Source organism: Trichoplusia ni, chromosome 5, assembly GCF_003590095.1.
Source record: "Trichoplusia ni isolate ovarian cell line Hi5 chromosome 5, tn1, whole genome shotgun sequence".
Classification (NCBI taxonomy): domain Eukaryota; kingdom Metazoa; phylum Arthropoda; class Insecta; order Lepidoptera; family Noctuidae; genus Trichoplusia; species Trichoplusia ni.
Genome location: NC_039482.1, coordinates 8,660,844 through 8,688,543, shown reverse-complemented (window position 1 = coordinate 8,688,543; position 27,700 = coordinate 8,660,844). Strand labels below are relative to the sequence as shown.

The 27,700-nt window shown below is 35.1% G+C and overlaps 2 protein-coding genes across 2 annotated transcripts in view; one reads left to right on the top strand and one right to left on the bottom strand.

Annotated features, from left to right (window-relative positions):
• The window catches only part of LOC113493905 (KH domain-containing, RNA-binding, signal transduction-associated protein 2-like), a 35,793-nt gene extending 11,305 nt beyond the window's left edge, over positions 1-24,488 (bottom strand). Inside the window, exons 1-2 of the mRNA XM_026871936.1 lie at positions 24,484-24,488; positions 9,053-9,182 (exon numbers count right to left, since the gene is read on the bottom strand). Coding sequence (XP_026727737.1) covers positions 9,053-9,182; positions 24,484-24,488 — 135 coding nt within the window. The remainder of the gene's footprint in view (positions 1-9,052; positions 9,183-24,483) is intronic.
• Positions 24,489-25,867: 1,379 nt separating this feature from the next.
• Positions 25,868-26,782, top strand: LOC113493903. Its single transcript, XM_026871934.1, has one exon. It carries the CDS (start codon positions 25,868-25,870, stop codon positions 26,780-26,782), a length of 915 nt encoding a protein of 304 aa, XP_026727735.1.
• The last annotated feature ends 918 nt before the right edge of the window (positions 26,783-27,700 follow it).

Below are 27,700 nucleotides of genomic sequence, written 5' to 3'. Positions count from 1 at the left end.
TACATTAATATAAGCCCTCAAACAAAATTCAAAATACCAAAATAAATCTAATTCCTGCCAAAAATTCAAACCTACAGCCGGATAATAATATAATATTTCTTTATCTCCGTAATTATTATTCCAATTAGCGTGCCCTAGCGATAAATCCGGGTGATATCGTCCGAATCCGGGCAAAGTCAACATTGCTAATTGATGCCCATAAAAATAATTTTATTGTTCTTTTAATTGCGTGTTTGATTTAAGTAATTAAAGTAAGAGAAGTAATAAAAGTGTTGGATAATGAATTATTTGGACAGCTCAAGTTTGGGATTGGGGACGACGTATTTTAGTTTTAAAATGTTTTATTTTATGGATTTGGATGTGGAAAGCGGAAGACCGATAAGGGCCACAATATTAGAAACTTGCGTAACTACAGCCCCTCTAGCTAAGTTACATTTCTACAATGATTAACGTCAGTAAAAAAGGCTTTAGTGTACAGAGATGACAGGTCGAAATCACGTGTCTTATCGAAACGAAATGTCATCTCAATACATTCGAGCGCTTTTTATTGACGTTAGCAATTGTAGATATTGAACTTGGCTAGTGAGGCAGAAAAGAGATGGAAAATATTCGCAATGTTACCTGCTTGCTTGTCGAAACATACCTTTCTATCGCTACGCTGACTGCAGTCACGACGTGAAAGGTTTAAACTGTCCCCCAAATGGATACAATAGTTAAAGTATAGAAATGTTCGTATGTCACTCTCGGGACATTGAAATGGTTAAAATTGCTCGTGAATTTTCAATTCCTTACCCAAGCGTTGACTGTGTTATAATCATAATATTAGTAACGAAAACATATTTTTCCATTCGATCAATGAACTATTATAGTAAAGATGGTTCTAAGGAATTCTTTAAGAAGGTAAGTAGGCCTAATGTATTATTTTCTACGTATTGTATCTTCAGGAGCGTTGCTACGGCAGGATTTTCGGAATGTTTACAGATCGCATGACCGACTATTTCTTTGAGTCTTTTGTGCCCTTTTCTTTGGAGAAACAGATATTGTTATAATAGTTCTAAGGCCTTTATTCTTTAATGTACTATTTTTATGATAAAAGAAGTAGTATGCTTAGAAATTGTAAGAAAAATGGGTAAAACGCTATTTACCGCGTGGTAGAGTTTGAATAACGTTAATGCCCGGATTAACCGATTTTTCTCTGATGTTATAAAGATAACTTTTTAAGGAGTAAATGGTGTAACTAAATACATTGACGCTTTAATCTTAATAGATATAAATTACGTGTCATTTTGTTTGTCTGTACTGAATGCCAAACTAAACCGATTTAAATCAAATTTTGTGCATCGTGTCAAGTCACATACACAGAAACATCCAGATTCAGAACAAGCATTCGTGGATCACATTAAAACATGCGCTTGATATCGATCCCGTGACATGTCCTCTACAATGGGTTTGGCGTGGATGATATCGATGGATTGATGCCATCTTAAAAATATATGCCAGCAGCGGTCATCGACATCCTGTCGGGGCAGCGGGATCGTTCAAAAGGGTTACCTGGGGTACATGGGTGAGTTTTAGCCATTAGAAGTCTGACACTCCCTCCACTCAACCCAAAGCAAAATTTGATGATTTCCTTCCGGAAAAAGGGGTTATCAACATCAATACTAAGCAACGATCAACACCCGTTAAATAAATCCCAAACTACCGCCTCAAACGATCTACAAGTAGCCATTCACTTTGATAGCCAGGACGGCTTCAACAAACAAAGCCCGCATTCCGATAGAGCCTTGCACATGACTGAGCATGCGGTTTCGAATGCTTTGCGGGTCTCTCGACCGAAGCTTGGAACAGTTCTCAAAAAGATTATGCTTTCAACGACTTGGATCACTGAACTACTTTTTGTTGAGGAGTATTTTTAGATTTTGGGTTTTTTAGTGGGAGGAAAATTTTCAGAGTAGTGAAGAAGTAGAGTAGAGAAGATTTCAGAATAGGTTCTAGCTTTTGTTCTATTTATTATCACAAAAAGTTGTCGAAATCAGTTCGAAATCAGTTTTTATATTTTTTTGAACTCTTGCTTTCATTTCTCACCTAATTTTCTTAAGGCAAACAAGGAATTAGCTTGTCAAAAAACATAATTCTCTGCTCTTATAATCGAAAAAATGGAGTTATTTAAACAAGATAAAGATGAAGAAAAATTAAGAAAAATTACATATTCATATCGATTCCTCTACATAAACAGTAAATAAATAAATAAATGTATTTCTGTCGTTCAATGATTGCATTTTTTGTTAGTTACTGCTGTTCCACAGTAGGCAAAGAAATTCCTTTCGATTTTTCCACTCTGTCCGGTCTACTGCTCAGTCTTAATTGCTTTTCAAAAAAATTATGTCATTTTTCTCGCTTCCTCTTAGCTAAATAATAATAATTAACATTATATCGATACCTGATCTATCAATATATATATAGTTAACGAGTGGGATAGTGTGAGCGGTCGAGTGATGAGCAAACATTATGTGAGTGGATGACTGATTGAAGTGGGGCGTGGTGCAAGGGAAAAAATATTCTCATATTGTTTTATTTAATAGAGTAAAAATTGACCTTCTGTGTTTGAGCATTTTTATTTTTATCCGACTTGAAAAAAGGGAAGTGATTTTTAATTCGTTTGTATTTTGTTTTTTTTTTATGTTGAAGGTAATGTTGACTATTTGTATTTGCCGTTCATTATAAAAAAACTCTTTCTAAAACTGACTATATTTCAGACGAATCAAATAATAAGCTAGGAACAAAAAAAAAGGTTAATCGTTAAACTCTTCCTTTATTAGATCGTTTTTTTAACTATAGCAGCTGTGGCCTAGTGGTAAGGCCGCAGAACGAAACAATGTTTCCTGTTCGATGTCAAGGCACGCACAGTTTTTTTGAATTTTGTGTGCATTTTAGTAATAAAAATCAGAGCTTCCGTGTTTCAGAAAGCACGTAAAAACATGGATGTTGCGTCTGATCTCTCGACAGTCGTGTCAGATTAGAAGACCTTCGAGATTTGAGAGTAAGGGACCCGAGAGTGTACCCTGTATTGGCGTAAATACTTGTGCATTATAATATGTCCCATGACTGATATGGGCTAATATAGTGATAGGACTGATAATAACCTGTCAAGGCATTATTATTTATCTATAAATATAACAGTATTATTAATAGTTGCTTAATTGACAGTAACGACACCTTTTTCCGAGGTACTTACAATAAAGTCATTGGTTAGTTTGTAAACGGCTAGTGATGGGTCACGTCCGACAAATCCTGGGATTTGGCTCTGTAATCCGGGATAAGGGTCAGTAAATATTTTGTTATGACCAGGGTCTCTGTTATGGGTTTATTAAGTAGATAGCGAATGTTGTTTCTCCTTAGGGTTATTTTGGGATAAAGGCAATTGAGTAGCAATCAGTTTTTCTATTGCAGAAACTATAGTTATTACTGTTTGGTAGATCTTAATTATATTTATATTAATTATTTGTCCGTGTCTTCAGGAACTGTCAAAACTGAACTAGCAAGAGAAAGGAATTACAAAATGTCAACAGAAAAAAATCCCTTTCATTTTATGGATGGTCGAAAACCAATAAAAATAAAAGGCTTTTAAGATCCCTAAAACATTGTCTACTGACTCAGAAATGGCAGTGATCATTGCTTACTTCAATTTACCGCTATCCAATAAAATTTTACGGACCAAACCAATTCCAGGATTTTTAACGCCACTTTAGACGGCTCATAAAATCCCGGAATCCTCAAGAGTCCCGTCGAGTGACAACACTAGTAATTACTTTACTGTTACATTTTCTGTTGATATCCGTTGCAGAAATATAATATCATTTTATTTGAAGTACCTAGTTATATTAATTACGTTTTTTGAAGACTTGAAAACATCCTATGTAGTATTAGTTTTGTCTTTGAAACAAAGTCCACATAGCAATCATTAAGTTTAATTGCAGCTCATGAATAGACAACGAGAAACCTTCAAATATACAGTGTTGATAATCCTTTTCGACAAGCGACGTGACTTTTAACACACGTTGGTTCAATTTTAGCATATTTGATTGATTCAATATCTTTACCGCTCAGATTAATTGTAGGTAATCAGTAACAGTGCAATTTTTCTCTACTTTCATATACTGACAATAGCTTTACCTTACGCGAATAACAAAACAAACAAATACATATTTATATAAACATTAATATGATATACTGTTATATTTATCAAGTCAATGGGAGTGTTATCAGTATTCGGTGGTCTCTTTCAACCCACTGGGCTGGAACGTGATGCGACAGAAGACGTCTGAAATACATTAAGAGGTGAATGTGGGTTAAGAATGTTAGGGCTGGTTCAAACGATCAAATGTGTTTGATGTGGAAACGGTTTCCTTGGTTTGAATCAAACCTGTTTGACCAAGTCTCTGACAGGCTGCTGTGTATGTGGTTTATACCGCTCTGAGCTGCGTACCTAACGCGCTATCTTACTTTCACTATCTTAAGGCTAATTAGGTCTACTGGTTGAATGCAAAACTAGTCTACTGCAAAATAAGCCTGAGTGAACTGTTATGAATTTTTTGATAACAGTTTTACTACGCGTATTTATTAGGATCGCTTGACTAGTTTTGGACCCAAATGTATTTCTTAATCTTGGCCTGGTGTGATGGCGCCTGCGGGTTTGTCTTTTATTCGATTCGCGAACGAGTCAATACAATAAAACATCTTATTTTTACAAGTTTATTATTGCTTTAGATTACTTTGTTTAGGTGTGACAAAACCTTAATTCCTTCAAACACGTTTGATCGTCACGGGAACCTCTCACATACTGAATGGAATCGATTGACAAAGTGACTTCGGATACTTTAGGCATTCAAACCGCGAAAACGGATGACTTTCTAATTTTAATTGATGATATTGACTACCTTAATTTTTAATATTATAGATTAGTAAACATGTTGGGTGTCGTGGTGCAGCTTGTGGGCCGTTTATGTCCAGCAGTTTTCCTCGATAGGCGAACATGATTGTTTGAAACATTCCAACAAAAAATATAGCCAAACAATCATGGCAACAGCAGTTAAAATGAATTTGGTAACGTAACAACAAGCTCGTATTACCTGCCAATTATTCACACAACACCTCTGTAATTCCACACTACATACTACGTCATACACAACCTGCCATACATCAAAAGAAATGAAAGATTCGCGGCATCATGTAGCAACAACCAAATTGGCTCGTTTTTTCTGCCTACAATGACCGGGGTATGAAAGAAAAATTGGCAATAGTGGGCTGGCGTGTTTGTGCGAGCTCTAAGGGTGAGGTATGTTGGTATATTTTTTTATAAATAAAAATATATTTTATAATAATATTTTTCGAGAACGGTTGCGCCGATTTGGCTAATAGTCTATTCTAGTCTTAAATTATTTCTGTAAGTTCAGGGAGGATTTTTATTGACAATTCAGCCGATCTCGAGTTTTGGGCAGGTAGCAATAGTGCATGGAGTAGTATCAGGAGGGTAGGTAGAAGTAATATATGAGGCTGGCATTGGAATATCGATCTTGCATACCCTTGCCTAATACCTAATTAGTGTATTTTGATAGGATTTATTTTCGGACTATTATGAAAGAGGTTTTGGAATAAAAAGGTGGAAACCTCTGCCGATCGTTCACAATGCTGCAACTTCGCAAAACCTACATAACGAATCTTAATAAAAACTTTTTTAATAAGTACATAATAAATAATAGATACCAATGACGAACTCAGGTGGCTCTTTCTAAACAAATCTATTTTGTGATGCAATAAAACGCAATAAGTCGAAGTAGCAAAATATTACATTATTATTTCATGCGCATCAATATAACCGCGTCTTTAGTTTTTCGAGCAAATTCGTGTAATTTTTCAACGTAGCAAGGAAATACTAGATAGCTACGCTTGCCCACGCTCGTTCGCGGGTTTATTTGCAAGCAAAGAGTAGTCAATAATTGGAAGGTTGATAATTAAAGTGAGCATACCTACTTACCTGGTAATTTAAGATGTATGAATTGAGGAATTTGATAATTTATTCAGTACTCCAAATTACAAATGATTTTATTTGGTTCTAAATACCTATAAATGGCTTCGAATTTACGAATATTTTTTACATTTAGTAATTGTGTTTTTTGATATCATTAGTCTGTTTACTGTATATTTGGATTAATTTCACTTTTTACTTAAACAGACAAAAACTGAATTCTCATATGCACAAACAAACTGAATTTTCAAAAGCTTTACCTCTTTCAAAAGCAATCACTCCATTCGCTTTTTACTCCGTGTCAGCTAAAAGAGTTGGTTTATTTATCACGCAGAGAGATGAAAATGACTACACCACTCGGTTATTCGGCCAAATTGAGCGGCGGGGACCAGGGGGGCCAAAGGGGCCAGTCGCCATTCCTTTCGGGACCATTGGGACCATTGGAACCGTATGTGTTTTATAAAAATTCAGTGCAGTTGTGTGTAGGTGAGTTTTTTAGTTCCACTGGAAAACATTTTGGAATTTAAAACTGTTCAGTAAAAACGTTTTTAGAGAAGGTTGCAAAGGTGAGAGATATTGTTCTGAAAAAAAAAGAAATGTTTATTTTTGATGAAAGATTACTGATTTTTCTTTTGTTTCCTTAAGTTTTATTGACGAGAAAGAGTGACAAAAATATGCCTGTGTTTTGAATACTTTGGAAAATTAACCAACAATTTCTCGGTCGGATTAATAAAGATTGCAAAGGAAAATTATGAATTATTGATATTTAGAATTTATTTTTATCAATTCAAAGACTCCTTGAATTGACAAATATGTTCAAAGAAGTTCAAAGAAGAACAGGCTTACCTGGATATAAAAATATCGATGGGAGTTTTATACATTGTTAAGAATAACAACAAAAGTCATATTATTATTTAAATGTAAAATCTCAAGACACATACTGAGTTTAATTTCAGCATTTCTAGTTTAGAATTCAGACATTTACTCCCAGAGTGTTTGCTGCATATGGTTTCTGCAGATAAAGTTGAATCGCATGCATAATTAATTTAATAGTGTTATGACATAGTCCAAAAGGGCAATAAAAAGATAATAGTACCCTTGGGTTTGTAGCACTTCAATAGTTAAATACTTAAACGGAATGGAATGAAACTGTTTAAGAGAGTTCGAAGTACTTCTAAAGCAAGCTTTGTATTTAAAAACAAAACGGTCAAGTGCGAGTAAGACTTGCATTAATATTTTTAACGTATTAACCGTTGCTTAACCCCGATCTTTAGTTTTAGTTTTAGTCATGATCTGTGAAAATATCAATTGAATAGCTATAACGGTTTATGACACAACAGTCTGACAATGAAAGCATAGACGAACAGACACCGTCTAAGTTAAACGATTTCCTTTTTGCCACTTTGGTATGGTATCCTAAAAGACCCTGACTCTCTACAGACAGGAGTTCTGAAGGTTGATTCACGTCATTCATCTGCCTAGCCTTCTCTACGTCTCTCTACTAAAACTATAAACAACAAAAAAAGTGTTAAAACCTCTTTGAAGAAACCCCTAACTTGTTCCCTTAAATAAATACAAGTGTTATAAAGATAAAACCGTTTTGATATCTTAAATTACAAGAAGGGGAACCCTAAAACCTTTTACGTTTCGATTCTACGTTTAACGCACGTGACTCGCCGACAAAGCAATATTTTTACGTCGAACGATTTCAATTCGTCCTGTAAACGTGACTGTGCTTTATTTATGTTTGAGAAAATAAATTTGTATTTTATTTCATCACCAAGAAATATATATGAATATTATAAATATGTAGAGAAGCTATAACTGCATAAGTGGATCGATCGACACGGTTGCTCAATAGATGGGACACTATCTTAGTCATAACGAGTTCCTCCGTGTTTCGGAAGGCACGTTAAATTGTGGGTCCCGGCTGTTATTCATACATCTTTGGCAGTCGCTACAGGTAGTCAGAAGCTAGAAAGTCTGAGAACCAGTGTAACTAAGGGGTATCGTTTTACCCAGGTAATTAATTGGGTCGAGGAGATCAGATAGGCAGTCGTTCATTATGTAAAATGCTAGACTGGAAGCCGAACCCAAAATTGTTGGGAAAAGGCTTGGATGATGATTTAGAGAAGTAAAAACTGTATATTGAGTATTTTATTTAAATAATAGGGGTATTCAAACCATTTCTTCTTACGTTAGTCTTTATGTATGTCCGTTAAGATCTTGAAAGGTATTGCATGAATCTGATTTCGGAATAATAACTAGTAAATTACAAAATTGTTTTCCGTCTGTCAGTTTTCTTGTCAAGTTTTGCACTAAGGAATATTAAACGGATTCCTTTTGAAATTATGCAGAGGAAATCCTCGAAAACCTATGTAACCAAAAAGGTATGAAGCTTCTTCGATTTCGAGAGTAAGTGAATGAATGTAGGAAAGTTAACATTCACTGCTAAATCCTACTAATAATCGATTATCGAAGCTAGTATAAGTATAAGTATAATAATAGGGATGATGAATGGGTATAAAAAAAATTTCATTAGTCCCTCAGTTAGATAATTGAAAAGTATGAGACACGTATTTTTTCCTTTTTCAGAAAAACAAGAATTGACAAAGATTAACTGTTGTAAAGTTTAGGAGAGAGGGCTTGTGACGTAACGATATGGTAAAACTTATACACAATCATGACGTCACGCGTAAGTTTCATTCCCTGTAATTTGGTCAATTTATGTTTGCGGGACAAATTAAAAAATACGTATCCATTATTATACAAAAAACTACGAGACGGACACTGCAAAAAAAATTGTTGTCATCATTGTTTGATACTTAAAATATATAACTTTCATTATTTTGAATTTTAGAAATGGTTTTTTTCGAAATAATCTTATAATTATATGCGCCTTACCAAAATAAAATGGATAAAAATAATTTAAATTAGTTCAACTCGATATGTAGCTTCTTCAAATTTTAAAACAAAAAAAAATCGTTTAAGTATATTCGTATATAAGTTTAGAATATGTTACCCTACCTTGGGATGGTCTCGCACTGGCACTACGACTCGCACGCACACCTTCACTGGTTTATCTCTCGTGATGTCCAGCATCCTTCGCTCACCGCGCCATTCACCTGCAGACAAAGACACAAGGTTTAAGAAACTGCTGAAAAGTGTATCTTAGTTACATAATACTTGCTTAGTTCACAAACTAGTCACAAAAGCGACTTATGAATCGCGTGATTAAATATGGACTCCTGACTTTAATGATGAAATTGAAAGAATTTAAACGAAACATGTAAAGGCTAATATTTTTTTCTGTCGGTAAAAGTATTCACAAATCAAGAAAAAGTATGAAATCTATACTCTATACTAATATATAAAGCTGAAGAGTTTGTTTGTTTGTTTGAACGCGCTAATCTCAGGAACTACTGGTTCGATTTGAAAAATTATTTTTGTGTTGAATAGACCATTTATCAAGGAAGGCTATAGGCTATATAACATCACGCTGCGAATAATAGGAGCGAAGATATAATGGAAAATGTGGAAAACACGGGGAAAATTCTAACCACGTGGAGAAGTCGCGGGCAACAGCTAGTATTGACAAAAATAGTAACTTGATTTTCTAGTTTATTTGATGACATTAACATTGTTGTAAGTACGAATATAGAAATAGACAAAAATACTTTAAAAATATATTTTTTTCTCAGTCCTGTACGAAATGGTCTACTTTCAAATTTGTTATAATTAAATCCAGTCCAAAGTAAATGAATTTATTATTGTTGCTTGCTCCCTTAGTAAAACTTTGACAAGCTTCAAGCACGTGGCACGTGGCTTAATTAATGAAACGATTGAAGCCAATAAAATTCCGTCAAAGTTATCGGAGATTGTACACAATACCGTTATTAGTGTAATAAGCTCAAGTGGGTGTATATTGATTTTCACTAAATGACTTATTTACGTAATTAAATTCTCTGCGGTATAACTCCTTCATGTTTGCTCGTAGGTATTATGTTAATACGCCTAAGAGACTAGAAGAAATTTAATGTTGTTGGGATATAAGTATGTCAGTTTAGCCTTTAGCTTCAAATGCTTGAAACGGTAGTCAACCTATTACAATAATCATAATTTTTGAATCTATACTAATATATAAAGCTGAAGAGTTTGTTTGTTTGAACGCGCTAATCTCAGAAACTACAGGTCCAAATTGAAAAAATCTTTTTGTGTTGAAGGAAAGCTTTAGGCTATAAACCATCACACTGCGACTAATAGGAGCGAAGATACAATGGACAATGTAAAAAAAACAGGGCAGGTTTAAATCATAACATATCTTCTACCCGCGGGGACGAAGTTGCGGGCAACAGCTAGTTGTTTATAAAATTCAGCTCGCAATGAAAGAGTCCCGTTATGTTTAAAACTAGTTAATCCCGATCAAAACTCGTAAAATCTACTTAAACAATTAAAAGCCAATCTACCTTGGCTATTGAGATGTGCTGATCAACTCTTTTTATTTGGATATGAATTACTAAAACCTTCTAATCTTGCTAATACTGCATAATATATAGCATGTATTGAAAATCCCGAACAATTAAGGGTTTAGTTAATTCAGTTAAGTGTAGTATAAAATGATGTGACTATTTATTGTATAAAACAAACACATATTTTTCCAAATAATTTTTAAGTACCTCGAATACCTAGATTTTTTAAGAATCCTTCAAGAATCAGACAGGGTTTTTCACACATACTGTATTTTCATATATACATCACCCTATTACAGTACAAACGCTCGCCACTGACGCACCTAACATTAGATATTCCGCTGAAATAAATTATAACCAACCACATAGACCTGTGACCCTCAGCGCCCTCACAAATTCAAAATCCAGAAACATAAATAACAAAAACACTTGTTACCTTGTTTGTTTGTAAGTAGGTAAATGTGGGTAGTTTGCAAAATTAGTTTGAGACAAACAAAAGTCGGCCTTCGTCGTTGTGATGGTTTGTGGGTCTTGCCTTCTAGGCTTCGTTTCTAAAGGTACTTGTTCATTTTCAAGTGGTCGGTCGTTTTAACCGACGTTTTTGAGACCCCGTCGCCTCAGCTGTTACGCAAATAGTAAAATAAAAAACTTAAATGTGGAGTACGAGATGAAAAGCGACGGTTACCGTGAAATTTAGTACGTGAGAATTTTATTTAATGATTCGACAAAATTTAATGAATGAAGCTTTCTCATGTTAGAGTACGAACGTACATATTATGTCGAACGTGATATAGCGTTGTTTGTATTGACAGGGAAAGTCGATTGAAGCTTGATAAAAAAAAAAACAGGAATATTAAGGCTGAGTAAAATCAGGGAAAAAGCTTGTAATTATATAATTTACAACACAATAATAATATTTATTCATTTAGAATCCACAAACAGCCATTAAATGGCACCACATTTATTTTAACCCGCCATATTTAATTTTGACAGCTGTCATTTTGCGCGCCATTTCAACCTTTGACCGTTAGCTCTCGCATGGCAAGCGTAATCCAAAAATGTCAAAACTAAAATGAATTTAGGTTGCATGAATTATTTATATAATGCGGATAGGATTACAAGTTGATGTTATAATATTTATTGGCGTTTTACGAGGATTAACTGTTGGTTTTACGGGATTATGGCAAGCGAGTTCTGACGCCATTTTGTTATTTAGAGTAAATTGCAATATGTTTGCAATGAGTGATCTCACATTTTGGTCGACTCTGAATAGGATTGCATTAGTATTGTTTTATTGCAGTAATGATATGGTAATACTATTTACATATTACCGTGGTAAAGACGTCGTGTGAGCGTTTGCCAAAGTCTGTAGTAAAAAATGGATGCTGTAAATAACATAGTACCTACTTTTTAGTACCTAATTCTCGACTGTTCCTTTTAATTGAAAAATCTGCTAAGGCTAATTATAAACTACTATTCCACAGCATTAATTTAATTATAAAAAAGTCAACTTCCTTCAATTAAATATATGTAGGTTAAGCAACAACCGTTGTTGAACTACAACTCTTTAACTTCAACTGTGTATTACATAAGATACAGTTTGGTAAGGCACGGATAAACAGCAGAGTCTTAGTAGTAGGGATCCTTTTATACCTGTTTGAGCACGGACCCCTAAAAAAACAAACACATATTAAAACTCGTACGTTTAAATTAATTTTCACATCATACATTTAATCTTTTATTCATATTTCAGATTTAATATCGCAACAAAATAAGCCGGTAGCAAAATAGCGGCAGGAAATTATGTCATAGACGCAAATATTAAAAACTGTTCTAAAGAAAAATAAAATTATATTCATGACGTAGATTTTTTTTTATAAATGAGTAATGGAGATATTTTTAAAGCTGTTATTTTTTAACTGGAAACATCAAGTGCGTTTAGTTAGAAAACAAATTGTATTGTAAGATATTTCCCTTGAAGTGCCTTGAAGCTTTTCCTCATAATGAAAAATTCCTTTTCTAGAAACGTAGTTGTTCCATAATATTCTGACATGCAAACTTTTTTGTTTTAAATTACGTTTTTTTTTGCGTTCCACCGTTTTGTATTGGGTAGTGATGCTTATCGGTTTGCCACTTAGCTACATACTAATTAGTATAAATAATACAGACAATTTAATAAACCGTTAAAAACCCTTTACTTTTAAATAAACTTTAATATGTGTGCCTAATTGAAAGATTGGTTAAGACCAAAAAGATTTGTAAAATTATTCAGGGCGTACACTTTATTTGCAGCAATAATTTAGGAAAAATAAAGACAAAACAGTCGTACTTTAAAACAATCACGCTGTGTGACTTTCAGAAATAAAAGCTCTATCCAAGTCTAGAATTTATGTGCTAGTTGTTCCACCCCGTGGTTTAATTCGCGTAGTTTTAGCTACTTTTAGAAATCTGGTCAACATGATACCGTATAGCATTCGAAGTCTATTGCAACGTGAAATTAGAGTGACGAGTTCTGTAAACGAAAGTTTCTTAAACATCTGTTTTGGGCCTAATAGAAATAAAATCATTCAGATTTTTGATTTTCAATTTATACGACAATGGGTTATGGTATTGATTTGGTACTGAATTTGTGACTAATGACGCACAAATTATAAAAAATGATTTTGGGATGTTGTTTGATTGCAAAAGGATCACACTCGATCAGTGTTATGGCGCAACATTAGGGAGTCCTATGTTGAACAGTGGGCTGGGAACTCAGCCCAGTTGCGTCAGTTTCCAAATTCTGGATGGAGATAGTAGATTTGTCATTAAATATTTATTTGGAAAAACAAATGTTATTCACTACATCAGAAGCCTCAACTACCATATATATTTCGTCTTTATATTGTACCAGAAAGCACCTGAACGAAAAAATCAAAGGGCGTTAATTTTCTTTTTTTGCAAAACCTAGGCATCGTGCAGAAATTATAAAATCTTCATAAAATACAGAGATTTTTAGCTTTTGTTATCGGGTTCTATCAAGTTTCAATACAAACGATAGACAAAGCAGGCCATTGACTACGGACTAGAGGAAACAAAGACGGCATTGTTCAACATGAACACTATTTTCACAATTTTTATTTTACCTTGCAAATTCATGCGGAATTTTTGTGAATGAAAACAATTGAATGGAAGAATCGAGTGAAGAGATTTGTTATAAAGTTGACGGACGGACGGACAGCGGAGTCTCGGCTTCCATTTTTAGCGAAACCCTTAAACAGTTTTAATACTTTCAGGATTTAGTTATGAATGTGTTTCTTTTTTTGGTTTTCTATAACATTCCTACATATCTATAAAAAATATTGTCAGTGATCGGTATCTTTTTGTAACAGAAGTTATTTTTTCCCGACAGCAATTTCTGCAATGTACAGATTGACTGTTCTAGCGATGTAGTGGTAAGTGACACTAACTGCTTCACCAGAGGTCGTGGGTTCGATGCCCACGCAGAACAAATATTTGCGTGGTAATTATCTGAGTGTAATTTCCGTATAATATATTATGTACTTACTAATCAATATAGAAGTAAGTTTCTAGTACTAGTTACCAATTATCTAGTACTAGTCTTATGATACAAACTTGTTTAGATGGCGTTGCATAAAATCGTGTTATCTGTACGTCTGTACTAATATATAAAGTTGAAGAGTTTGTTTGTTTGAACGCGCTAATCTCAGGACCTACTTTTCCAAATTGAAAAAATATTTTTGTGTTGAATAGACCATTCATCGAGGAAGGCTTTAGGCTATAAACCATCACGCTGCGACTAATAGGAGCGAAGATAGGTACAATGGAAAATGTGAAAAAACAGGGCAGGTATAAATCATAACTTATAACTTCTACCCACGGGAACGAAGTCGCGGGCAACAGCTAGTGTCAAATAAAATACAATATAAAATCCATCTTCCTAATACAAAGCCACTTAATAAACAGTGCAAAACCACAATTTCCTCTGGAAAAACGCATCTAAAGGCAAGCACACAACATATCTCGGGGACTAATGAACAAACCGTTTAGTGCTAATGCCAGCTGATAGTCCACTAATGACATTGTGTACATACCCTTATATTAAAGTAGATATCGTTTGTTTTTATCCTTTTCGTATTGTTTATTTGATATGATAGTTATTTTTAGTGTACAACACATATGATTTTAATCATACGCATCCCATTTTTTTTTCAAAACGACTAAAGATTTTAATCCTTGTGTCGCGCGGGGTTTCACAAACATTCGAGTCACATGCACAAAGAAACCCAGACTTAGGACAACCATTCGTTGATCACACAAACGCTTGTCCTACGCGGGAATCAAACTTGCCCTCTGATGGTTTTGAGTGGTGACCACAGAAATCTAAATAACAAGGTAATAGAAGTGCCAACGCCGCGTGACCTTGTCGCCACACTGGTGTCTTGGACGACACCAGCGCGCGAACTTACGCTCAGTCGCTCGCGGAACGTTGTCACAGCAAGAACCACAAAAAATGGTGTTTTGCGGCGTTTCTCAGGCTGGAAATTCATCTGCATCGTGTAATAACATAAATAAATAGATAACATTTTATCGGTAAGTAAATTATTGCAGTAATATTGATGTTATTGCAAAATTAAATTTCAAAACATAACCTTCATTATAAACCATATGAATATCGCACCATCCTGCAACAATTGCATTCTTTACTAACCATTGCCTCTGCAGTAAGAGACTTACGGAAATGCACCGTTGTAAAAAGAGAAATGTATAACGAAAAATAATATTTTCAATACGATCGTATTTATAGTGGTACGGCCGCACAAAACTGTCGGAAATAGTGATGTGGTTAAGTGCGGACAAATTATCCAAAATGAACATTGTATACGAAAAGTAACAATTTTAATAGTCGTTCGTTTTTGTGAACATATTATTGAATATATTTTTATTTCAGAATCCCGCAGGATGCAAATAAATACAAAAGACAAGTGGATGACTACCACGGGTAAACGAAATTGGTACCCTACAACTTAGGCCGAATATACACTATGAAATTAGTTGCATGCTTGATAACTTGCCGCCCGCGCCCTTCTCCATTTTTATGGCTCGGACCGCGCTCGCAACTAAATGTTTAAAAAAGTACGCCATGCGCTATAGCATAGCATTGAATAAAACTTGCAATTTAAATTTATCCAAATCTCATAAATACCTATTTTTTCATTATGAACGTTTACTAGTCATTCGATACATGAACTGGGCTGCTTTTGTAAGACGACTAAAAAGTCACCGTATAAACCAAACCTACCTAGGTACCAAGTATTTCCTAATAATTTTTTTTTTGTCAACCGACAATTAGCGATTTTTTTTTTGTAAGTAGGTACATATTATAATGTAATCCATAGAAGAATACAACAAAAAACATTATCACTCATAATTTCGTCTTTCATTATATTTCGGATCCGTAGTCAATCCCTAGTGTAGTTTACGTAATCACTACAACTAATGCAAAAAAATGCAATGACTGTGTGAGTTAGTGAATCCATACAACGACAAAGTCAACCTTATTGCATTAGACGTACGGCCTAGTGTTGTTTGCTTGGTCTTCTCGATGTTAATGTTTGCGTGATTGCGTAGTTATTAGCTGTGAATGTGTTGAAGCCCCGCCCACCGGCGACATGCGTTTCGATAGATCGCCGCGGTGTATGCCATTTCTATTACCTTGTTATTTAGATTTCTATGGTGGTGACCTTAATCACTCAGCAATATGGTAACGCAGTGTCTAAATTGTCTGATTTCACAATCCTTATGTATTTTTACGTAAAAGCTGTTTCGCTTACAGATTTACATATTTAACATCTAATAAAATTTTATCTTTGCGTTGAGTCTTCCAGCATTTCCGTGTTTTTTTTTAGTAAAGTGAATTATTTTGATGTTTTATTCTTGTTCTATCGATTCGAAGGAATTTGTTTCGTGTGTGTTTTTTGATGTTGGGTAAATGTAAGTTGTCTGAAAGCATTATATATTACGAGTGATTTCATGAATAACTTGGTTCTTACATGACTGCCCAGAAGAGGTTATTTTTTCAGTTTCATGCATTTATGTAGGTAGATATATTAGTTTATTTTTGTGCCACCATGATTTGATTTTGTAATATACGTATGTAATACCTATTAGTATAGTATTTATTACATACTTGGTCGCTTCGAGAGTCTGAGTATTTCGGTATTTGACTGATCCGTAGGAAAATCATTTGTGTGATCCATGATCGCTTGATCGGCATCTGGGTTTCTCTTCTTGAATTATTGTGAAACTTCCTGCGACACAAGGATTAAATTCCTTTATGTAAGAGTCGTAAGAACAAAGAATACAGTTGCTATAATAATTGTTTTTCTTTTCTTGGTGAGCCCTTAATTCAACTTTCGAACATATATGGGGTCATGTCAGTAGTTTCCATCTTTCAACTTGTTCTATAGTGCATACATAATTTTGCATATAGTTTTCTAGCAAAAATCCAAGTACCTCCCTCAAAATTCAGTTAAAACTCATACGTGCCCATATTAATTAATAAGCATGACGGTTAAGAGCGCACTTTTACACATCATCATCATTGGCCTAGCCTTTTCCCAACTATGTTGGGGTCGGCTACCAGTCCAACCGGTTTTACACATAATAATCACAAAAGTCCACATAAAAAACAGCTGTCTATTTTTTAATGCTAATTGCCACTCGAGCCAGCGCCTGTACCCAGACAGCCCCTGTACTCAAAATGTACATTAAAATTTGAGGGTAGATGAAAATTTTTCGCGTCGAAACCTCGGGCGAGGGAATTTTAAAAAACTGTGCCAAGACTTGACTTTTAGATGTAGTGAATACACTTATTTTGGCATACAGTGTATTTAAATTGATTTGAATAATGCATTTTAAGGAAACCGAAATTTTATGATGGGAGAAAATGTTTTATTCGTTTGAGTTATGATTTTGGTTTAAATGATGTTATTGGTTGGGGATTAAAAAGTAATACAAATAATTCTTGATACATTTTGTGTTTAACTAAATATCAAGTTCGAATCAGAGTTAAAAAGGTCTAATTCCTTTTGTTTCGACAGTTAGGTATATAATCACTTTGTAGTCTTCCAAAGCTTTCATAAAATTGCATTCTTTCTCAAAGAATATTATTTACAAAAACTCTTTTTTCTATCAGCCATGTAAATACACAGCATGACAAAAATAGGTTTCAGCCAGTAATGTAAAACTTCTACATTAATTGCAACATGAGTGAATTTGCAAAATAAAAAATAATAGAAGTTAGCCTATATGTCCGGAAGCGTCAATGTCGCGATTTTGACTCCCTCTTAGCCAGTTTTTCATGATTGTAAGAAAATCCATCAATCCAGGTCCATAACACAACATAACACAATAATTTCCAGACAATACAATCCTGCATCTAACTCAATAGCTTCAACTAAAACTATTCCCAAACATTTTCGTTCCATGAGTCTCTAATTCTATATGCTGCTTCATACCACTCTAATCCGACGTCCGAAGGCTGTCAAACTCCCAAACAGACCACGAGTATGGGAAAACCAACTGTGGGTCCTGTTGCGCAGGGGTTGATTTGCCGTGACAAATCACGTCGCTGTTTTAAAGTAGATCAGGTGGATTCGGGTTGCAGTGGTAGCGGGGTGTTGTATTTTTTTTAATTTGAAAGTTTTTTGACGTTTTACTCGATGCCTCCAAGGCGTTGTGTTATAGATCTACATTAGCAGCTGACTTGTTTCTGTACGGTCTGATTTCCTGAAATGGTTTCCTCATTATTAATTTTAGTAACCTTGTTGAGGATAGCTGATACTTAAGAGTGTAACGGTTTACTCAGGCGTATCGGGATTGCCCTTTTAGTTGAGGATTTGGCAAGAACCCAGTCGGCAAAACAGGTTACGGTTAAGTACACTGTTGAATCTTTTAAGCATGGTTCCATACGCATTTTTTTCAACAGCAGCAGTATAACTTTAAAGGCATATTTAGACGATGCTTATTCTCATGTATCAGAAGTGATATACCATCCCAACTCGACGACATATCTTGCCTTGTCTAAATACGCCTTAAGTCATGACGGTAGGCCAACAGTACAACCTAACCCTCTCTCATTGGGACCCCACAAAAGCAAACTCCAGTCCGTATTACCCGGACCGCAGTTGTTTGACTTGACTACTTCAACGATTGGGTCAATCTAACCTAACAACTAGTTCTGTTCCCGACGGCCGCCATAATTGTTTCTAACTTTGTTACTAACAACGTGTGAACTCAAAAATGTATTCGGTTTTGTAGGAGGAGTTTTTGGCTGTTTCATTTTGTGTAGAAGGAAGTTTTTTTCCCGCTTTTAATAAATAGAACTCATATTTTTCATCGGTGAAAGTTTTCAATTGTACTTTAAGTGACACATATTGGGTGCTTTTATTCCTGATGTCAAAAAAAATCTATATTTTAAATATTTCTCTGTGGAAGGATATCATGATTTTTCTATTCCTAAAACTCTCAGCTTTTTAGGAAACAAACGGATCTACAGCGTTTAAAATGAAATCAGTGAGTACTTCTATTGTTTTTTTGCAACATATCTTCCAAAAACAATTCTCCCTTTTTTCATGTATTCAGGTAAGGTATACAATCAAAATATAAGTGAGATTACCACTTTGTATCTGTCTCTTGCAAGCCCACTTCTCATACAGGGCAGGAATGCACATTAATCACACTTGCTCACGGCGTGTTCGTAATTTCAAGCCTATTAATTTCAGGTGCTGTTTCCTCACTTATTTCACAAGTGGAAAAAGTATACTCATATTATTTTTTTTGTTCTTAGATTATGCACCGTGATTTTGTAGTCGTCTTACAAAAGCAGCCCAGTTCATGTATCCGATGACTAGAACACGTTCATGATAAAAAATAAAATGCAATTTTTATTTAATATCATGACGCAATTCGTAGTTTTTCAGAAATACAGCTCTGTTGCGAGCGCGGTCCGAGCCTTGTAACAATGGTGAGGGGCGCGGGCGGCGGCGTTTTTATCATTTTTAAGAGTATATTTCAGATTTCTCTTGTTTAATTTTTCTTCATACTTATTATCTTAGTTGATGATAAAAACAAAATCGCGCCTTGGGGTATTTTACGTCGGATACATGAACTGGGGTCTTTTTGTAAGATGACTAAAAAATCACCGTGTATAAAGATTTCTCATCAGAGAGACAAGTCGTGGGGAAATATTTTCCCATAAGTGGGACATTCTAGGGTAGTAATAGTAATAATAATGAGTCACCGCCTGCCAATTTAATTCCATTTTTATGTGTTGAAAGGCAGGTGCTATAGTTTTCCATAGCTTTAAAGGAAACCATTCCATTTAACATTATTAATACCAATAGCCCTTATTATTTATACACATTACAATTTGCAATAGTTTTGTAGCTACCTTGGGTCGTCCATGTCTTTAATAGAGCAGGGGTGGATGGCCCCTGGTAGATGCCCCATCACATTTTAGATTAAAGTTCTCAACAAGGCCTCTACATGTTGGACCTGTGTCCCCGTGCAAGCCTTTAAAAAGGACCGGGTCTCTTCACATGAAGTGATCCCGTGACTAAAAAGAGACAAATAACAATGATAATGATAATCTTTCTTTTACGTTGCAATGTTAACTTGTTTATTTTTTAGTTTATAAAGAATACGTTCTATAAAGTTAAGTAGAAACTTAATTAGTTATTTTTAAAAATGTTAACCAAGTTTTGCTTAATTTTTTCATGCTAAAATTTGTATCGCAATTTGGACAAACATACAATCACTCAAATGCTAAAACAACGCCAAAAATCAAAGTTAAAATCACGAAGAAAGGAAAGTTCCTGTTTCCTAGCCAAGTTTGTGTGACTTATAAGAGTAAACATATACACAAAATCATACCATCATATACAATCTCTAAGTCTTTATTCCAAAAAAACCGATAACACATTTTTTCCAACCGAATCACAATCCACCTTCAAATCCACCAATTTCTTCTCGAACATCTTTCACCTATCTATCAGCAGCTTCCAAAAACAACGAAGCAACATAAACCGGCCGATCATGCGCACTGAAGTTAAGCACCAATATTTTCCAAACAGCTCAGATAAGGGAGCGCCTGACAAATCCCCCGCGTCACATCGGAGGCAGAATTATCCGGTGCGCGCCGCTGTAAACTGGTTCGCACTGGTTCTGAGACCCGCTTTACATCGATGAAATAAAAATTTCAGGGATTTCTTTGTGTATAGAGATTGTAAATAACGCGGTGTCGTGCGAAGATTTTGTCCTTTAACATTTCGATCGAATTCGTCCATTAAAATAATGGAACAAGAAAATAGCCCGTATTTTTATTTAAGCAGCGCCTTAATTTTGGGATAAAAGTTTACCCCGTAACTGATTTTGTATTTTATTTATTTAGCCTTGAAGGGATAGCTATATTTTTTTTCGAGCCTTTCCAAATCGCATGCTCAAAGACATACCCAGAACATGCATTCGTAAATCACACGACTTCTACGCAAGGATCGACCAGGCGATACGTTGCGCGCTGTGGATGTAGTTGGATATCTCACCAATAAGGTGGATATCAACACTTAAAACTGGAAATAAACCTATTTCCCGCTTCTCTCGATATCAGACTGACTTTTCGACATTAAAACCATGCTTATACACATACGACTAATCCGAATTATTGGTACATCGTATAACTACGGGGTGAGGTGTGTCGCGGGCAGCTGCGGGCGTTGGGTCCGGGCCAACTGATAAGGGTGCTCCGGAACTTGCTGATGCCACAGAGTATGATACACGCGGAGAGCGCATTGACGGACTTGATTGAGTTGGAGCTAGGTCATGGGAGATTGGTTTGGATGGCGAAATGAAGCTTGACTTATGGAGCATCGTTGTCGAATTTGTCTAACATATAATATATCTGCAGTTTCGATCCCAACGTGACTTTTCCAAAATTATATGTAAGTCCTTTCGTAGTGTGACATATATGCAGATTCGATTCCAATTCAGGAAAAGTGGCAATGTGACTTTTTAAAATTTATGTGTACTTACATAAATTAATTATTTTAAGACACCACTGACTAACGGTGAAGGATATTCGATTGAGGAATCCTGAATTCCAAATATTGGAATCTAAAATCGCCAGCTCGCAGGGAGTGTGGTGAACAATGCTTGAAATCTTTCCTGTCCAGCAGTCAGATGAATATAAGTATAGGCTGGTATTATCATTCGTAACGATTATCTACCTAATTCCTTTACTGTAACAACAACAGCACCCTCGTTCGTACATCTTTTCTTTGGTATTCAGTGTGTCTAAGTTTCTATGTATTTTATACATGGACTAATAAATTCCCACGTGTTTATACACTCAATTTCTTGTTTGATCATTTTTTTGCGATGGTTGGATTTTGTAACTCAATTTTGAGGCACTTCCCGATAAGCTAGCAGGCTGAAATTTTCAGGGTAGATTTATACTCAATGACAATGAAATTTGAAAACTATAAAAATTCTGGTCTGATTTTGATGAAATTTGAATGAAGTGACACTTAAAATCATGGGAATTTAGATTTTTTAAATCTATAATTTTTTAATGTAATCTCATTATTAGTCAAGAATTAATATCTCTAACGACATTTCGAGATGTATTCCATTCGCTACATACTCTGTGGCATGTCCCCTTAAACTTTGTGGAAGTTTATTCGATATGATCAGAGGACGAGGGTCACTGCGTCCTAAGTGTACGTCACATCCTGATAAACGGGTGGACATTTGTTAGAATATTGAAATTAACGGAGGAATCTGTAGGAGTTCAGAAGGTTTTTAGGGAATCAAAAAATAGTTTTTATTAATTCTTACAGGGTGGTTTATTAGGTTTACGCGAAATGAAACTACTTTTACGGATTTTATCGCCGTTTAATTTTTGATTTTAGTTCCCGACGTTTCGACACCTTTGCAGGTATCATGGTCACGGGCAGACTGAGATGGTGTTCGTCTTGACAGAAGATGTTGCTCGTTCTACCTTCATATTTTAATTAATTATTTGTGGTCCGACCTACGCAGTATGAGCTCACTGTGTCACGATGTCTTGCAGCGCTGCTTTTGGGTTTAGCCTTGAGTTTTTGTATTATCGGGTCCCAAGTAGGTGGTATCTTCCAGCCATCTTCTCTATTGAAACTAGGGTGCTTTTTTGTTACAGGAACTATGGTAAGAAATTATGTTTTTCTTGCGGTATTGTTACGTCATAATATGTATATTTTAGTCTCTTTCAGATCTTTGATCTTTGTCCAGATCTTTACTCTCTCAAACTCTTCTTATCACAAAGAATTATGTCAATAATCGAATTTCTATTCGATATCTTTTGGAATCGCTCAAATTCAATCATCGTTCATCACAATTTACCAAGAAGAATGTATAGAATATCAGTCGTTTATGATTGTTGTACTAAACTTAGTCTAACATTTTTTAATTAACAAATCAGGACTTCAAATTAAAACTACTGGGCCCCCTCTATTTTGAACTCGGTCAAAAATGCTGCTTGTGGATAACTTATCAAAAATATATATATACGTTATAATTATAATTAACGTTTCCGGAAACGTCACTTACAAAAGTTAACAAGGCAATAACTTACAAAACACAGTTACATATTCATTCATACTACGTTAACGACAAAGTGAACGCTTTCTGCAGCGACCACAGCGGCAAATGTTTCAAGTCGCACATTGTATAATAATGCAGTGTCACAATAGTTTAATTGGCAGTTTGAATACTCTGTGGCGCTATGATAACATTGTTAGTTTGTGTATACAATGAAACAGCTGTTTGCTTTTGTTTTGACTAAAATATGTGGCGCCTTGTTGCAGTGCATAAGGTATATCTTGTTAAAAAATGGTGGATTTCTCTTAAGAAATCCACCATTTTTTGGTGAATTTGAATGGTGTAATTTTTGCTCCGCAATTATCGTTAAGCTAAATCTGAGCTTTTTCTTACGTGCAGGTATTACTGCATGGCTCTGTTTAAATAAATCGCCTAAGAGCAAGTTATATCGGCGGTATTAATGGTTTTGCGCGAAAAGGCGAGATAGTTTAGTTTTTTCAAAAAAATGCCGAAAAACATCCAATTTATGACCTAACCATCCATAGCGGGAACAATATAAACTATCTAAAAAATATATCTAGCTATCACACTTCTTGGAACGGAAGGAATACCTACGAGAAAAATAGTCACGTGACTTAAATCCAATATGGCGGTGGTAAAAGATGGCGCTAAATTACTAAAAACTAAGATATGAAAATAATAGTTTAAAAAACTAAAAACACGCTTTAATGATGAAATATATTTTTGTGGAAAAGCGTGGGGCGCTCCTTAAGAACTGAAATATGAAGCTACCCACGGTTTTTTCACGTGCGTGTTTTTTCAAGATACCACTATTTTTCTATCCTATCTTGAACCAATCCCAAAACCAACCTTTTAATTTACCAAGAGTTCCCTCTTTTGGCAGCCTTCCAACCCAAAGGTGACCATTCACTGTCAGTCCTTAAAGTTTGTAATTTTAAATGCAAATGCGATTGGAAACCATTACTCAGGACTGAAAACGAACTAGTGTTAACCGCTTCTCACTTGTTTCATAACAAATGGGTACTTCTCGGTTAGAATTAAAGAAAAAAGTGGTAGAATGCTTTTGGAAAAAGGGAAGGGTGCTAAAAATAGGTCTTTTTCGAGTAATTTTTGTATTTTGTGTGATAGTTAAATTATTTTGGGTTGCACATATAGTTTTATACTTGCGATACAGAGGATTCAATATAAATAGGCTAAAGAACACAAATTTTATTTACAGATTTGGTTAAGCATCAAAAGTTAATAATAAGGTTTTGTTTTCACCAACCTACCGCATTCAGTCCGAACCAGGTATTTTATCCTTAATGCCACTAAAATTTTAGGCTTACATACCACATATTCAGTGATCTCATCATTTCACCTACTTTACGTCCAAAAATAAAAACTCAGCTTGAAAAACAAACATAACAAAGAAAAGCTCCCAAACCCAGTTTGCCAAAACAATCCTCGAAGCATAAGTGCACATGATACCTGTTACCATCAAATGGATCCGGAACTTCCGCCCGCCATATTGTCTGAGCGCGGCCGGAACTAACTAGTTCCAACTGGTTCAATCGAGTTAGCGTCGTAGCGAACCGGACGCGACCGGACGGTGCCGGACAGAATCGGATACGGACCGTGCTCAATAAAAGTTTGTGAAGCCATTACAAGATTCAGTGTGAATTTTTTATAGAATTATTTAGTGAGAGCTCTGGTGTTTTTCCGACGAATTTACTTCGGTTTCTGCTGTTTAATGTTTTTATTTCATTTGCACCAGCCTTTTAGTAGTATACTAGATAGAAAATTAAATTATTTTAAACAAAAAACTAACTTACTTTTAAACTAACGCATTGCCTGTTTATGTCATTTCTTTTAAATGGCTTGAGAAGTTTAGCTAGATTTGATAACGGAAAATGGAGTAAATTATAAATAAATGGCCAAGACTCCGACGTCAAAATCCAGGTAAACCGAGGACAAGATAGGCAGATGTTATAAAAAAAAACATAACAGGAATTAATTGGATGTTTGGATCTTTGCTTGCCCTGACGTTTTAAAAGTTTTAAGATACGATTGACAATCAGTGAAGAAAAAATCGTGAGGAAACCTGGATTCCAAATATTATAATCTTCAATCGCCAATCCGCAGTGAGTTAGCGTGGTGATTGATGCTCAAAGCACTTTCTTTGGGAAGAATACTGCACCCAATTTGAGACATGTACAGGCTGGTAGTATATTAAAAAAAAGAATAGAAGAGGGGAGGTAAGAAGGGTAGTACTTACCTATAAGTATGCTGAGTATTAATTTCCCCTTCCCCCCGGATACCTGTACAGTGCAGACGTGTTTTTAGTTTACGTATTGACCAATTTTATATCATTCTAATAATATTTCAATTCATTTAATTCCGGACGAAATATTAGGAGCGCAGAATAAAAAAGAAGTGCGCGCTTCCCAGTGCACCGAGCTTACGCATACATACATATTGCTACGCAGCGACGGAGAACGTGACTGTGAGTACCCGGCATACACACGCACCTCCTATAACTACGCATTCATCCATAACAAACGCACACTACAGTATAACTTAGGTGCCTACTTATAGTGGACGGAACAAGAAAGTGTACGAGTGTGTCGATACCGACCATTATAAGCTGACCTCTGAGATAACCCGAGCTTATTTGCAAAACGCAACGCTTCTAACATTTCTGCTGCCCTAGTACTTTTTGACAACACTGCTTAAGATGCCTATTAACCGCACGCCCCCCGCCTCTCCGCTTATGACGTCATCAAACTCTGTTTGTTCGAATGAGTTGCAGCAAATACATCAATGTGTCTCGACACCTAACTTATCGACTATCGCAAGTAATGTTACTGAACGCAAGAAACGAAAGTTTGGTTGCGGCGACCAACAAGAAGAGGGCATGATAACCTTGAGTGCATTCTCAATATTTTCTAAGCAACAGGAGAATCGTTTCGAAGACTTACTGTGTAAGATGGACAGTATTATTATTCAAAATGCTGAGCTTAAGAAGAGTGTAGAAGTGATGTCAAGCAAGTACGATGAGTTTCTCGGACGGATATCGTGTCTTGAATCCGAAAGAAAAGAAGATAAGAAAATTATTCAACAATTGGAGGATAAAATTGAGTACTTAGAACGTAAATCCCGTGCAGCTGGTTTAGAAATCCGTAATGTGCCGAAGGCAAATAAAGAAACCAAAGACCAACTCTGCAATATGGTTGTAGCGATGGGCGATTCTCTAAACGTTAAAGTACAACACTCAGACATTAGAGATATTTACAGAGTAAACTCGAAAGAAAATACCAGTCCAATTGTTATCGATTTAAATACAGTTATTCTGAAGGATAAAATTATTAAAGGTGTAAAAGCTTTCAATAAGTCAAAGAGCAAAAAAGAGAAGCTAAATACATCACACATAGGGTTGAAATCACCTTTACAATCTGTCTATGTTTCTGAAGTGTTGACATATAAAACGCAGCGGTTATATTACATAGCCAGACAATTCCAAAAAGGCCATGGATTTGACTTCTGTTGGACTTCACACGGCATAGTTTATCTCCGTAAAACTGTCGACGATCAGCAAATACGTATCAACTCCGAGGCGGACATAGACAAACTTAGAAATAGCATAAATTGACTAGCCCTTTTAAGTCTTCTAGTTTGCTGCAGATTTATGTCAAACTTGTTTACTAATTTGTTTTTGTTTACTTTTTCTTATTTTATTTACAATAATTTTATAGTTCCTAAAATTTTAAATAAACACTTCACACTTACACACTTTACAAATAATACACATTACTCACAAAATTCTGAAACACACAAAAAGTACTACAAAGTTATAAGATTAAACAACTATTCCATAAAATATAATTTAATTTTTAGCCATTTTATTTACATACGTCATAATATATTTGACCAATTTTTACCTATTACTAAAATTCGATACTTTAATAGACCTAAATAATAATATAGATGATGTATCCGTCTCTCAATCTTTTTCTTGTAATCTAGACTCATGCAATGATTTTTTTACCATTACTGACAATAAGTTCAAAGTGATAACACAAAATATACGAAGCATAAATTGCAATATATCCGGTTTTGAAGCTTTATTATACAGACTGAAATTTGATTGTGACGTTCTTGTTCTTACTGAATGCTGGTTACAAAATGTGACTAATATACCTGTAATACAAGGTTATCGTTCATGCGCGACAAAGAAAAACAACAAACAAAACGATGGTGTAGTTGTCTATTTTAAGAACCATCTGGATTTTACTGTTTTAGAACCAGATTTCCAGGAATGTAATTGCATAGTACTAAGTAATGAAATCACTACAATTGTCAGCCTATACCGGTCTCCATCTTATAAAAATGTAGATCCTTTTTTGCTATCACTTAATAGTACCTTGTCAACGTTACAGCACTGTAATAATAATAGGCGATATAAATATACCAATAAATGCTAATAAATTAGAGCTACCTGGAGAAAAATATCTCACGTTGGTTGCTTCATATGGGCTATTACCAGCGCATACCGAAGTGACCAGGGAAG